This window comes from Thermobia domestica, chromosome 10, assembly GCF_964235325.1.
Source record: "Thermobia domestica chromosome 10, izTheDome1.hap1.1, whole genome shotgun sequence".
NCBI lineage: Eukaryota > Metazoa > Arthropoda > Insecta > Zygentoma > Lepismatidae > Thermobia > Thermobia domestica.
The window spans coordinates 184,244,344-184,257,635 of NC_137463.1; the positions used below are offsets into that span (position 1 = coordinate 184,244,344).

The 13,292-nt window shown below is 35.8% G+C and overlaps 1 protein-coding gene across 6 annotated transcripts in view; it reads right to left on the minus strand.

Annotated features, from left to right (window-relative positions):
* The window catches only part of LOC145662870 (E3 ubiquitin-protein ligase RNF181), a 34,830-nt gene extending 22,771 nt beyond the window's left edge, over positions 1-12,059 (minus strand). Inside the window, exons 1-3 of one of the 6 annotated variants that reach the window (XM_081728825.1) lie at positions 11,954-12,059; positions 11,566-11,614; positions 6,780-6,992 (exon numbers count right to left, since the gene is read on the minus strand). In XM_081728825.1, the coding sequence (XP_081584951.1) occupies positions 6,780-6,984 (205 nt within the window). In that variant the 5' untranslated portion in view covers positions 6,985-6,992; positions 11,566-11,614; positions 11,954-12,059. The other 5 variants (XM_081728824.1, XM_081728827.1, XM_081728828.1 and 2 more) reach the window with 5 other exon arrangements.
* Positions 12,060-13,292: the final 1,233 nt, after the last annotated feature.

A 13,292-nucleotide genomic window follows, 5' to 3' on the forward strand; every position in this document is an offset into this window, starting at 1 on the left:
CTATACTCTGAAACTACAGGGGGTCAGGGCTAAAATTTGGTGTATGATCATCTCTCATAGCCTGAAATCTCATACCATGAGGTTTTGGGCTTGGTTGATTTCACATGGAATGACCCTTGTATGTTATACTGGTACAATCCGCGGCAAAAAACCTGCAACATGAGCAAATATATTTATTGTAAAATGACGAAGTCTTTTGCTCCAAAATAAGTATGCACGGGAAGAAGCCGAGGTTTATCCTGGGTGATTCGTTCAGCTTAGACGTTATGTTCATTCCCTGTGCTGTTAGGCGTAGTTTCACAATAAACTTACATCCTCATGTTGCAGGTTTTTTGCCGCGGATTGTACAAATGTTAAACTCAACTAAGCTGTTCTAAAATTCCGTGTCTCCGTCCGAACTACGACTTCATGGCAGACATGTACTTGTGTTTCGGCATCCCGTCTACTACGCTCTATCCTATCGATTCCAGGGTTGTTGGAATTTTCCCCAGCCCAAAATTATCGTATTTTTAGGGGGGGGGGGGTAAAACCTGCATAAAAAAAGCACACCTCAAAAATACACTTCAAAACTTGGATTGAAATAATAATCTTAATACGATTATAATTAGTTTAGTGTAAGCCTAGTTACAAAATTGGCTTAAAATATGTATTTACCACCAGAACAGAATACCATTGAAAGCGAAAAAGGTTTGGGAATCATTCATACTGAATTTTGTTTGTACTCGATCAAATTCGCTGTAACACTGTTCAACTGTAATGTATTATATAAAAATGAAATGAATCTTGTTTTTTCGCGCAACACGGGAAAACAGTTAAACCATTTGAAATGAATTTTTGGATGCAGTTATCACGTACGTCGAACTAGATTTCTAATTAGGTTACTTTGATTAAAATGCGTGTTCTATGGCGGGAGAGGATGGTCAAAATCTATGCGAAAATTTTAGTACCTTACGATCATGTCAAGTTAGGAAGGTGACATTTTTTAATGTAGTCCCAGTGGTTTTAAGAGTTTCCATTTTAAGTGGGGAAGATGAATATTTTCTATAATTTAAAAGTAATTCTACTTGTTGTTTTTGATCGCATCACACGGGGAAACGATTAAGCTGGTTTGTAATGAATTTTTAAACATACGATAGTTAGTACCTACCCTGATCTGGAATTTACGTATATTACACTAGCCTGCGATGATTTTATTGCATAAGTGCAATATATTTCTGTGATGTGGTGAATGCCACCTAAGCGTAAAAGTGAGGATAGTTTTGTCTCATCACATCACATTTTGTGACAAAGTCGAGATAATCATTTTACTTATACATTCATATGCGTCTCAAGCCAGGAGGACTAAACATCCTGATTGGCTGAAATGCTATTACTCTCATTGCATGAAATGTTGTAGCAGGAGCTACACAACAGCTTATCGTATCCGCCTAGAGTTACGGTACGATAGTAACACTTAGCGGCATTGTTTTGTTTAGTATATTGCGAATAATTCCTGCGAATAATTCATACAGCTTTTTTGTAAACTACCTAATTGTGCTCAGTGCTTTGAAGTCCCTAATATCGTGATATGTGCTTAGTATTTAGTGACGAAAGTGAAGTGATTGTTCGTAGACTTTTCGGAATGCAGCGTCGAGGTTGTAAGAATAATCCAGACATATTCTGTTATATATGTGGGACATTTGTGCCCATGAAACAAGAGCGCATTGTAACTTCCTTTGTGCGAAAGGCTTATCTTGCGTATTTTGGTATAGCATTGGGAGATCAGGAATATTCGTGGGCACCACATATGTTTTGTCGAACATGCATCGAACAACTGTGCCATAGGATGAAAGGTGAAAGACGAGCATTACCGTTAGGAATCCCTACTGTGTGGCGTGAGCCTACTGACCACAGCAACAATTGCTACTTTTGTTCTGTGAATGTGAAAGGTTTCAACAGTAGGAACAGGACTAAAATTGTTTACCCAACTACAATTTCATCCGCAGTTTACCAGTATCCCATGGTCCTGACATACCTGTCCCACAGCCACCAGACCAATTAAACGAAGCCTCTTCCGAATCTCCTAGTGACAACAATGACGATTTGGAGTTTGACTCACAAGAATCAACAGAGCCTATACTTTTCGAACAGAGTGGTTTAAATGATTTAGTTCGTGACCTTGGTCTCACAAAGGAATCTATCGAACTACTGGGATCACGACCAAAGGCCTTGATGCCTGAGACGACATAATATTGGTACAGGAATCGTGAACAAGAATTTGCTGCTTTCTTTTCTGCGAAAGATAATATAGTATTTTCCAACATTCCGGAGTTAATACTAGAATTAGAATCGCCTGACTATGATTGATCCAAATGGAGACTTTTCATCGATGCTTCCAAGCGGATTTGAAGTGTGTACTCCTGCACAACGGAAACAAGCTAGCATCCATTCCAGTTGCTTATTCTGTTGTCATGAGAGAAAGCTACGAAAACCTTGATTTGATGTTGAACAAGATAAAGTACCACGAACATCAATGGCAAATATGTGGGCATTTTAAAGTCATCGGTCTTCTGTTGGGTCAACAGTCAGGTTATATCAAATTCAAATGTTTTCCGTGTGAGTGGGACAGTCGGGAAAGGGTAGTCCACTGGACTCAAAAGGAATGGCCAGATAGGCAGTGGGATGATGGTTCGAAATCTTACAACGTGCAAGTCTTGTTAATGCACATGATATACTGTTACCTCCTCTTCACATTAAGCTTGACTTAATGAAACAATTTGTAAAGGCTGTGAAATGCTTCAAATATCTGTGTCAAAAACTCCCTGGCATTAGTAATGCAAAAATTAAAGAGGGCATCTTCTATGTTCCAGGTATTAGGAAACTTCTTGGTGACGCAAATTTTGAAAATGTCATGAACCAGAACGAGAGTTCAGCACGGAAAGCTTTCCGAGATGTAGCGAAAAACTTTCTTGGCAACAGGAATGATCCAAACTATAAAGACGTGGTGGAAAAAATCCTACTGTGTTTTAACGAATTGGGTTGTAACATGAGTTTGAAAGTGCATATGCTGTTTTCCCATTTGGACTATTTTCCAGGCAATCTTGGTGTCGTGAGTGAGGAACAAGGAAAGAAATTTCATCAGAACCTCAAGGAACTCGGACGTTGTTATCAAGGAAAGTGAAATTGCAACCACTGCTGGTTGTTGCAGAGAGAAGATTCTGCTACTAGTGACACGCGTGCTGCGACAAGACGCAGTTTCTCAGGGAAGAGGCGTAAAACCCAGTAGTGAGGATTTTTTGTGCGGCATGTCATGACCTATGAGTGCGTTATTTCCTCCTTTAAAATGGCGCAGATAAGAGCACAAATTCAAAAATACTATGGAGTTTATGTTTGCTTGCTTTAAGAGTCTTACTGTTTTATAGTGAATGCTTATCCATAAACATTCGTCTTTTTAACCCGTTTTCTTACCTTGTGTGTTTCTAATATCGTGAGTACAAGTTAACTTACTGTTGCATACATCATTAGAAATTCAAATATAAGATATTAATATTGCTTATATTAGTAAGTGTACCAGTATTCGTAACAGTGTTATGAATACCAATAAACAATTAGATACACTGATATTGGCAAGGTTAATTTGCAATTTGCAAGAAAACCTAATGTGCAATGACTAAACCAATTTTTGTTCTGAATTCGGTACACCCGAAATATGAAACGTGGCATACTATACTTCATGCAATGATCCAAAAGTTAAAATTCGCAGGCTAGTGTTATACTTTGATTCAAGGGCGCATCCTAGAAGAAGTAGAGGAAGTTAAAATTCATGTAAAAAAAAAAAAAAAAAAAAAAAATACAGTAAGTAATGTACACGTAAAGTTAGGAAGATGAAATTCGGTATATAAATACCTCACTAAAAATAAGAGGACACGTCACTTCCTGTTTCTGAAAATTTCAACTTAAAGGGAAGAAAGAGGGCGTTTTCTATAATTTCTTTCTTCACATTAAATCGACGATGTCTATTGTTTGTGATCGCCTCACGGGAGATGTTGAACAGTTTGAAATGAGTTTTAGAACATAGTACCTACCTCAAGATGAGGTATTATGAGAGAGTGTTTGTGTGGCCGATGAAGAGGACGTTAGGTCCTTGAAACTGTAACACATTGTAAGTATAGTTTTTAATATATTTCATTCTGCTTTGGTCAGAACTGTTTTATTTGTTACTCTACTCATCCAGAGCCATGGAGTTTGTTCATTATGAGGCATTATCATGTAACTTTCTTTAAAGAGCTTAGGGGAAGGAGGAGGTAAATATCCTAAGGGAGAAGGGGGTTAAAAATTCATGCCAGAAATAGAATATCTTTCTACACTTTCATTGACATACGTATTCTAAGGGGAAGAGGAGATTCAAACATTTTCCTTGCACTTAATTCTTCCCATACAAAGAACGGGCACTTCAGCTAGTATGGAATCAAAAGTACTGCGGATACATTTTCTTTGTTTTTGTTACATACTTGGGTATTAATATAAACAGATAGAATGTCTTTCTCTATGTGTCAGTTAATTACAAATCGAGAACGCTTCACTTGAAAAAGGATATTACTAAAGATTCATCACTATCTTCTTAACACTAACGGCGATCAGATTGTGGAATTAACCATGTGGCAAGAAGATTGTGGTTAACGCGTATCTGATGCAATTCTTCTTACGTATCTTGTGGAATATGTGAAGCACAGTACAATTATTGTATGTTACAAAACTTCTTTAATCGTAAAATCTATTGTAAGAAACCAAGTTGGCAACTGAAAATGAGCAAAAATATTCAATTTTCAACATTTCAGTTCTTAAAAAAAATACTTTATTTCTTTTCGAAAAACGTCCATTCAATAAAGCCATTTTTTTTATCGTTGGCTTCTGAACTTGAGACACTATCCCAGTATTTGCCTGGCGTGTTTTGAGTGAAACGCAGGACGGCTGGTTCAGGGATTTGAATCATAAGTGTAGGGGGGATTTTTTTCCTATTTTGTGTTACATAAAATTATCCACCTCCTTGTTACTGTAGAAAATTCTGTACTTCCTCCTTCTAGAAATCGAAATAAAAGCGAGTGTCAATGATGCAAAGTGTGTCCCATGAAAGGAGTATGGGATTTCACGGATTTCTTAGGCATTACTTTTTTTTCTTTCTTTTTTGTTATTTCTAAGTTTAGTTCAATGTTTCATGATTATGTACCAGGGTTAAGGGAGACTTTTATGATATGGATATTAATCTGTGATGATATGGCATGACAAAAATCGTAGGGAACAGGAGAATCCCGAGAAAACCCATGCACACATGTTTGTCCATCATAAAACGCACTTGGCGTAAGCTGGGATTGAACTAGAAACCCGCGCCAGTCTTGAACTTCCGCGGTCCCACAAGGGAATTCCAGTTTCATGTGTACAGTAGAGTATATATGTTTAAATGGTATGTTAAGCAGGAATATAGCTTTAAATATACGTCTAAAATTTAATAAAACCCAATCTTGCTTAATAAAACCCAATTTTACCCAATAAAACCCACCGGGCTGGGCTTTTCTTTAAAAAAAAAACTAGGTTTTTTCACAACCCTGATCGATTCTACAACCAAAAATACCAATAGTAATAACTACATACTACTATTATGTCTATTTTATTTTTTTGCCATTACTATTATTCAAAATGAAATGAAATGAAATCTTTGAGTTTTACGTCCCACGGTTATGCCGGTTAGGCTAAAGGAGACGGTGATGATGAGTAATGAATGAAATGGTGGAATGAAGTAAGTGGGAGGAAACAGGAGAACCCCGAGAAAACCCACGCACACGTACTATTATTCAAGTGTGCTTAAATTATTTACGTATGTTCCGAGAATTTACAAGATAAGAAGATGAAACCTTAGCTTATTTTCTTCCATGTATTTACTTATTTAATAACATTTCCCATCATTCATGATTCACGTTCTTTACAATATCGGGACTCTTTAACCGTTCAATGTCAGCCTATGGCCCGTGGAATATTTTATGTTTCATACAAAGTTTACAGTGTACTTTGTTTATAAGTCAAATTTATAAGCATTATCATTACTAGATTTATTACTGTTATAAAGAGAATTGCTTAAATTTACATTATCTCTGCTTAGTAAAGAATTAAAAGTAAATAACAGAAGTATAATTGCAAGAATTTAAAGTAAGTAAAGAAGTCTGATTATGTCTTAACTGAATTTTTCTATGCTAATAAAATTTTAAACATTCACGCGGGCGCGTTAGGGAGAGTATGTCGTATCATAAATATCGTTAAGGTGTTCTAATGACCTGAGATGCGAATACGCATTGTATTGTTCTATTACGATTATCTTTTATAATTCCATTGGTAATCCTCAAATATAATAAATATCTTGAAAATTTTACGTACTTTGAGCCTTGTTTACTCTATTGTATTTGATATATCGAATTAATGTGATATTTCGCACTGGAACATGGTTGCTATTATGTAATTGGAACTTATGTTTCTTACTTATTACTCGACTATATGCCTAGTAATTTCGCTCTTTTCGCTGTATGCATTGGTGGAAATATTAAGCCGCACAATCCGTGCGAGATACTTTCTCAATCGACTTTAGTCTATTATTATTAAAATATTGTAACGTAACGGCATCTCTTTATATATGTACTTTTTCTTTGTAAAAAATATAACAAGGTCTCCTTACATGCCCCGACATTATGCTATCACAGCCATGTCCTTAACAAAAGTATGTAAATGTGTAAAGTTCTTAATTTAAAGCGTACCTTCTTTGCTCGCAACTTCCTTTAAATTCTGAACAACTTCCTTCGAGGCTGGGGGTGGCGGGTTTCTGCTACCATTAGGCCACATGTTTTCGAATTCTCTCCACAGTCCGGAGTCTCGTAAAAGGCGTGCCATATGTAGCAAATGATTCGGACTTTCTCCTTCAGCCAGAGGTTCGTGACCCAGTTCTTCAAAATAATCAGCCATATCTGAAACTATCACAAGGACATTACAGTAAAAATTCTAACGAATAAAATAAACTTAATAACGTAGCATACACTGCTTAAATAGTTATAACTTACCAGTTCGTTAAGTCTTAGCAGGTGATAGAAAGAATTATTAACTGGATCAAGCTTATTACCTATCTTTCTGTTCTCCTCTTCCTACTGTCAAACTACATATTCAGTTTCTGGTGCTAATGTAAATACGTAATGACAGATTTGTCCAATACCTGTGTTTCGATTAATTATGCAATTCAATCAGGTATTCACACCAACGTAAGAATTATTCAAATCCATGTCGTTTTCCTTTAGCAATTAATGGAACACAGTGGATCAATGAATGAAAAAAAAAAAAAAAATACAAAATAATAACATTTAATAACCTTATATTTTCACAAGCTAACATTATCTGAATTCCAAAGCAAGACAAGACTGAAAGGAAATGGTGCCTGTATCAATCAAGATACATGATGGTCACATTCGAAACTTCAAAGCAAATCACATCCAAGATAAATTTCAGGATTGAGAATTTATTGTTTTACGATACTTGACACTTGATACAAGTGTTTACATATTCATGTTTATCTCATTCATTCTATATGTCTCTGTGTTTTGGTACTTTCGTGCAATGTAACTACTTTGATCCTATGCGTTAAGTTCCTCGTACTGTACATTTGCGTATTCTGACAAACAAACGAGACTGGTTTCTTCTGAGAAACCAACTAAGAACGCAGATTTCCTCTTCTTATTATCACAGAAAATTACTTCTCATTCTTCAGCAAAATTGCATTTGTTGCTCATCAGCAATTGCCACATCTAACTTCTAGCTCTTGTCATTCATTTGCAAATATTACAGGAAAATCATCATCTCGGTAATTATCAAACACATCGTATTCTACCCTGAACTTACTTATTACAAGCTGGTTGTCACTGTTCCTACAACTACTTAAGGTGTGGTGATATTTCAAGGAATACTAGTGCAAATCAACGAGTAAAGGTCACGTACTATTATCTAAAGAAAATCACGAAACATTTAGGGACGATTTGGAAAAACAAAGCCTACTTAAGTAAATAAATGTATCACTTACCTCTTTGTGTCCAATATTTTTATATAAATTATATTTTTATATAATTTATAAAATTGTATTTTTATAGGTTCTCTTTGGAACATTTCTTAGCAAAACTTCTGTAGGTTGCATTTGTTTTCTTATATAATCATCTTCGATTATACTCCAGGAAGACTTGAAAATAAAAAGAACTATTCAAAAATTAATTTGAGTAGAAACATCACTCGCTACTCCACGAAGTTTTCTAAACAAACAACGACACTCGTAGAAATTGGAATTTCAAGGTTTATGAGTAGGATATTTTATGTGACAAATACATGGAGCAACATGTGATATTAGTACTCAATTTTTTTTCTGGTTGATCCTGTTTACTTCAAGTCTTCCAAAAATCTTCCTATCGAAGATGACAATGTAAGAAAACGAATGCAACCTACAGAAAGAAGGTTCTAGGGAAAATCAAAATTAAATGATTTTTTATTTGAATACAGAGATGAGCGATACAATTTACTGTGTTATATATTTTATGTCATCTATTTAGTATATGTGATACTTCAGAACCTAAATGTGTTTTATTGCAAAAAAATCGGGGTTCTATTTCCGATCATAGTCTACGACCTAGATTACACATAAACCTGAAGACTAGGTGCTGAAATGTGACATTCGCTTCATAACATTCCACCTCCGGCCACAAGTTCAAGAAAGGCTACGTAGATTTCACTGCGAATGTTTTACTAATTTCCTTCTTACTGTCCCCTAGAAGGTTTCTGCTGTGCAAAATGAAAATCTCTCACTTGGCATAGATACAATTCAAGGAGGCCACCAAAAGTGTTGAAAAATTAAAATTGTTTTACGATTTGAGCATAAATACGGCTACCGGATGTATGGCATAAGTACTACGATGCATAAAACACAAATAAACCTGTGCTAGGTGGCCAATAAAAAGCACAGGACGAATGACATCTAACCGGGTTAGAGCAGGGGTATCTTTCAGTTTCTCCCTCAATCTTGCACATATAAGATCTCCAGTGTTACATATTTTAGAAAATACTGCTGAGCGAGCGAAGAGGTCTGGAAGACCTGCAGGGCTAGGTTTTTCTCCCCTAACGTTATCACAATTTAGACAAAAATAAGGTACTCGGTTCTGGAGCCATGAAACGAGCTGGGAGTAATTCTAAATGCCACCTTAGGGTAGAACGAAACCAAATAGGTCCGTGCAGTAGTGCGGGGAAGGGGCGTCCGAAGGGAGAGCAGGCGTGTCAGCGATGGTAAGCATGCGCGTGAGGGCAGGTATTGAAAAGAAGTCGGTTTTGTCAATGTCACGAGTTTTAATAGCAACTGTCATGGTTTCATACTAGTAACGCTCCACTTGTAAACATAAAATACAATTTCTGTACACAGTATAGAAACATACCGCCGGTGAAAAATAGCATCTAATAGGTTATCTTTCACATACACTCACTTATTTTATACGTCGTAAAACACTTGTAATGATTTTACACTAATAACCCTACACTTGTGAACCTGAAATACAAGTGTGTTACTTAGAATTTAATTCTGTCGCCTGCAGAAATTTCTTCGGATTGAGTATAGCCCACTCCCCCCAGTGATTTTTAACGAATCGTAGTGATTCTAACGATTCATACTAGTTCATAATGAATCGGAATCGCTTGTTATAAAGATTTAAGATGTAAATCTTGCGGTAAGGAAGCTCTTTTAGTATAAGTAGCGGTAGTAGTAGTAGTGGTAGTTAGTAGCAATAGTAGTAGTAGGAACGGGTTAGAAGCCCCGCAGGGGTTGGTTGGGTTCTGTTCTCGATATAAGTAGTAGTAGTAGTAGTAGTAGTAGTAGTAGTAGTAGCAGTAGTAGTAGTAGTAGTAGTAGTAGTGACTCTTCCAGTTCCGGTGACAAAGAACTGGGGGGAGCGGGCTATACACAAGCCATTTCTTCTTTATAACAGTGGTGCCCACCCCCCCTTATGTCCAAGACGCACCCCCCGCCAATTGTCTACCCGTAGGTGTTTTTCCATGAAAAAATCTTCTTTTCGATTAATTTTTACACTCCCTCAAACATATTTATACAGATTTTTTACCCCGCCCAAATATTTCAATGACGGGTAAGTCTTTACTTTGACTCCAACTGTGACTTTAATCGGTTCTTATAGGTTCAGTTACTTCCTGGGACTGTTTGTGCGTGAGTCACTTGTTAGAACTGTTCGTGCCTTTGGTGTGACGGCTTAGTTCATATTTTTCCCACTAGGTGTCTGTGTAGTCATATGGTAGTTGGTTAGTAGTCACATGTTCTGTGTGCATGTATGTGTGTGCTGCTGTTTGTGGCATGCGGGAGCGCGTAATTGAATTGGTTGAATTGAGTTAGAGAAAACCTATCATAGTTGTGGTCTAAACTGAAGATATTTTCGACGTATTCTAAAAGTGGACATTTATAGGTTTCTTGTTTGTAATAATAGCAAGTGTGCTCGGTTTAATAAAACGACGTGTGTGCGGAAAGGAACATTTTTCAGTAATGTTGAGTATTGTGCATGTGTTCTTGGTATCTTATTTTTTCGTGTGTGGAATCAGCAGTTATGAGTTCATTATTCATGAGATTTCTCCTATGGCGAAATGGTGAGTGTTTTCTTTTTTTAATTCATATTATTTTTATTCTTGATTTGTTTTGCATTTGAGTGTTAGGCAAAGTATTTGGTTTGCTGCTGCTTGTCCTATTGTCTTGTTGAGATGTAATTTTTTTTCTTTGTCATGCACTGATTTATGATTAGAGACGAGTGTTTTTTTTTTTTTTTTAATTTTTCCCTTCTTATCTTAGCTTTATAGTAGTGGTGTGATTATTTATTATTATTTTGGATGTTTTTATGGTACTTGAGCGGGGGGTTGGGGGGCGGTAGCCCCCCATTTAGATCTCAAAATTCATAGTCACCGCTTCACCTGAATTGATGTTTAGTAACATTGTGGCCCTTGTACTTATAGTATAATTCTTAACTTCGTATAGTAACATTGTGGCCCTTGTACTTATAGTATAATTCTTAACATCGTATAGTAACATTGTGGCCCTTGTACTTATAGTATAATTCTTAACATCGTACATTACTTTCACTGTGTTAGTAATTGTAATCGATTCATGTGATCCGGTTCGGAGCAGTTTAGGAATGATTCCTAAACTGCTCCGGGAACCGGATCACATGAATCGGTTGAAGTCACAGTTGGAGTCAAAGTAAAAATTTGCCGTATGTTAAAGAATTTATTTTGCGGATCCGGAGAAAATGCAAGCCATCTGCGAACAGCCATCAGGAAGCTAATTACACGAAGGAATATTTCAGTTATATAAATTTGTCCTTGATTCTTACTCTACGAAATACTGAACTTGACTTAATCTTTCTCTAAATTTAAAAGGCAGTACCAGCGTTAAGTTAGCAGAAAACGTGAACTAGGTAAATATACTTTACAGTAACCTGATTTCAACAGTTCTAACAATAACATTATACTCACTTGTAAAATATCTATCACTACCAAAATCACTTTTACGTAATCCCTGACAATTCCTTTGGCTTGTGTATAGCCCGCTCCCCCCAGTTCTTTGTCACCGGAACAGGAAGAGTCACTACCAGTACTTATATCGAGAACGGAACCCAACCAACCCCTGCGGGGCTTCTAACCCGTTCCTACTACTACTACTATTGCTACTAACTATTACACTACTACTACTACTACTGCTACTACTACTACTACTACTACTTATACTAAAACTTCCTTACCACAAGATTTACATCTTAAATCTTTATAAAACGCGATTCTGATTCATTATAAACTAGTATGAAACGTTAGAATCACTATGATTCGTTAAAAATCACTGGGGGGAGCGGGCTATACTCAATCCATTCCTTTAATTTTGACAGCTTGGATGACAAATACAAATTTAAACAGATGTTAACAGTAAAGGTGATAGTCAATATCCACTGTCTTCTCAGAACTCTGATAAGTAAAATCTTTTTTCTTCTTTACTACTAATAAGTTTGAGGGGTGCCTTCAACTGAGAAATGGTCTTCTTAGGCTATAAGTGTTATGTTTGGTAGATAAACTCAACTGAATATTTCCATAAATATCCATCTACTTCAGGTGAAAGAATATTTCACATAATACACTTCAGGCAGGTAATACACTAAGTCATCGTCATGAACATTACCTCCTCTATCTTCTTCAACATGAGTGGATATAACAAGTTTTTTTTTTTTTTTTAACATTCCTTCTTATATTTCTATCGAAATTTCTGTTTAATCATTTCATTATGTAAAATGAATTGAATGATACATCGAATTGCTCCCAATTATATGATGCCATGATATATTTGAAAGAAAAGGGGCCCACGTCTAGAATTTTATTTAATTTTTGAAGAAAGAGGTATCTATTTGGTTGTAAGAAATTGCATTCAAATTAAATATGATCTGGGGTACCTATACTCTTATCGTACCAACAATGGTAAGTATCCTTTTTCTTGATTTGAAATAATTTAGCTGGAGTAAATGCAGTACCAAAAAGTATTCATAAATGTGTTATTATTTCTTTTCATGACCAATACTGTAGTATATAAAATCTCTAGGCTTATGGGAGTGTTTTCCACCTGTTTCCCAATAAAAGTGTGCTGGGTTGCATTTGTTATTTTGTTGCCAACGTGATGTTGCAATTGAAAAATGTATATCTATAATATAAAAATACCATTGATAGGGAATTTTAATGTAACTTGATTTTCCATCTTTACATGCACTCTTTGCAGCGGATCAATAAGGTTCCCACATTCTAGATCTATGTGGGAACGAAGAAAATAGAACTGTATGCAGATTTTTTTTTTCTTCAAGCTTTTGAAATAAATGTTTTATACTTAAAAGGATCCATGTTACCTTTGTATTCCAATGAATGTTCTTTAATGTTTGTAACACACTGAGGGAATCTGTACAAATGCAAGATACAATTAGGTTTATAATTTGATATATAATAAAGCTTGACGGATGACAAAAGCTTCTGCTTCAAAAATCGATAATGATGAAGGTATTTTATATTTCAAAGTTATGTTTTGTGTTGCATGAATATTGCAGCTCTTACTGAAGAATCTGGATATTTAGATGCGTTTGTATAAATCAAAACAGTATCAGGTCTCAATTTTTAAATTTGTTCTGTCCAAATATTTTTATATATTTTATTTCGTAATTCTGAATTATCTA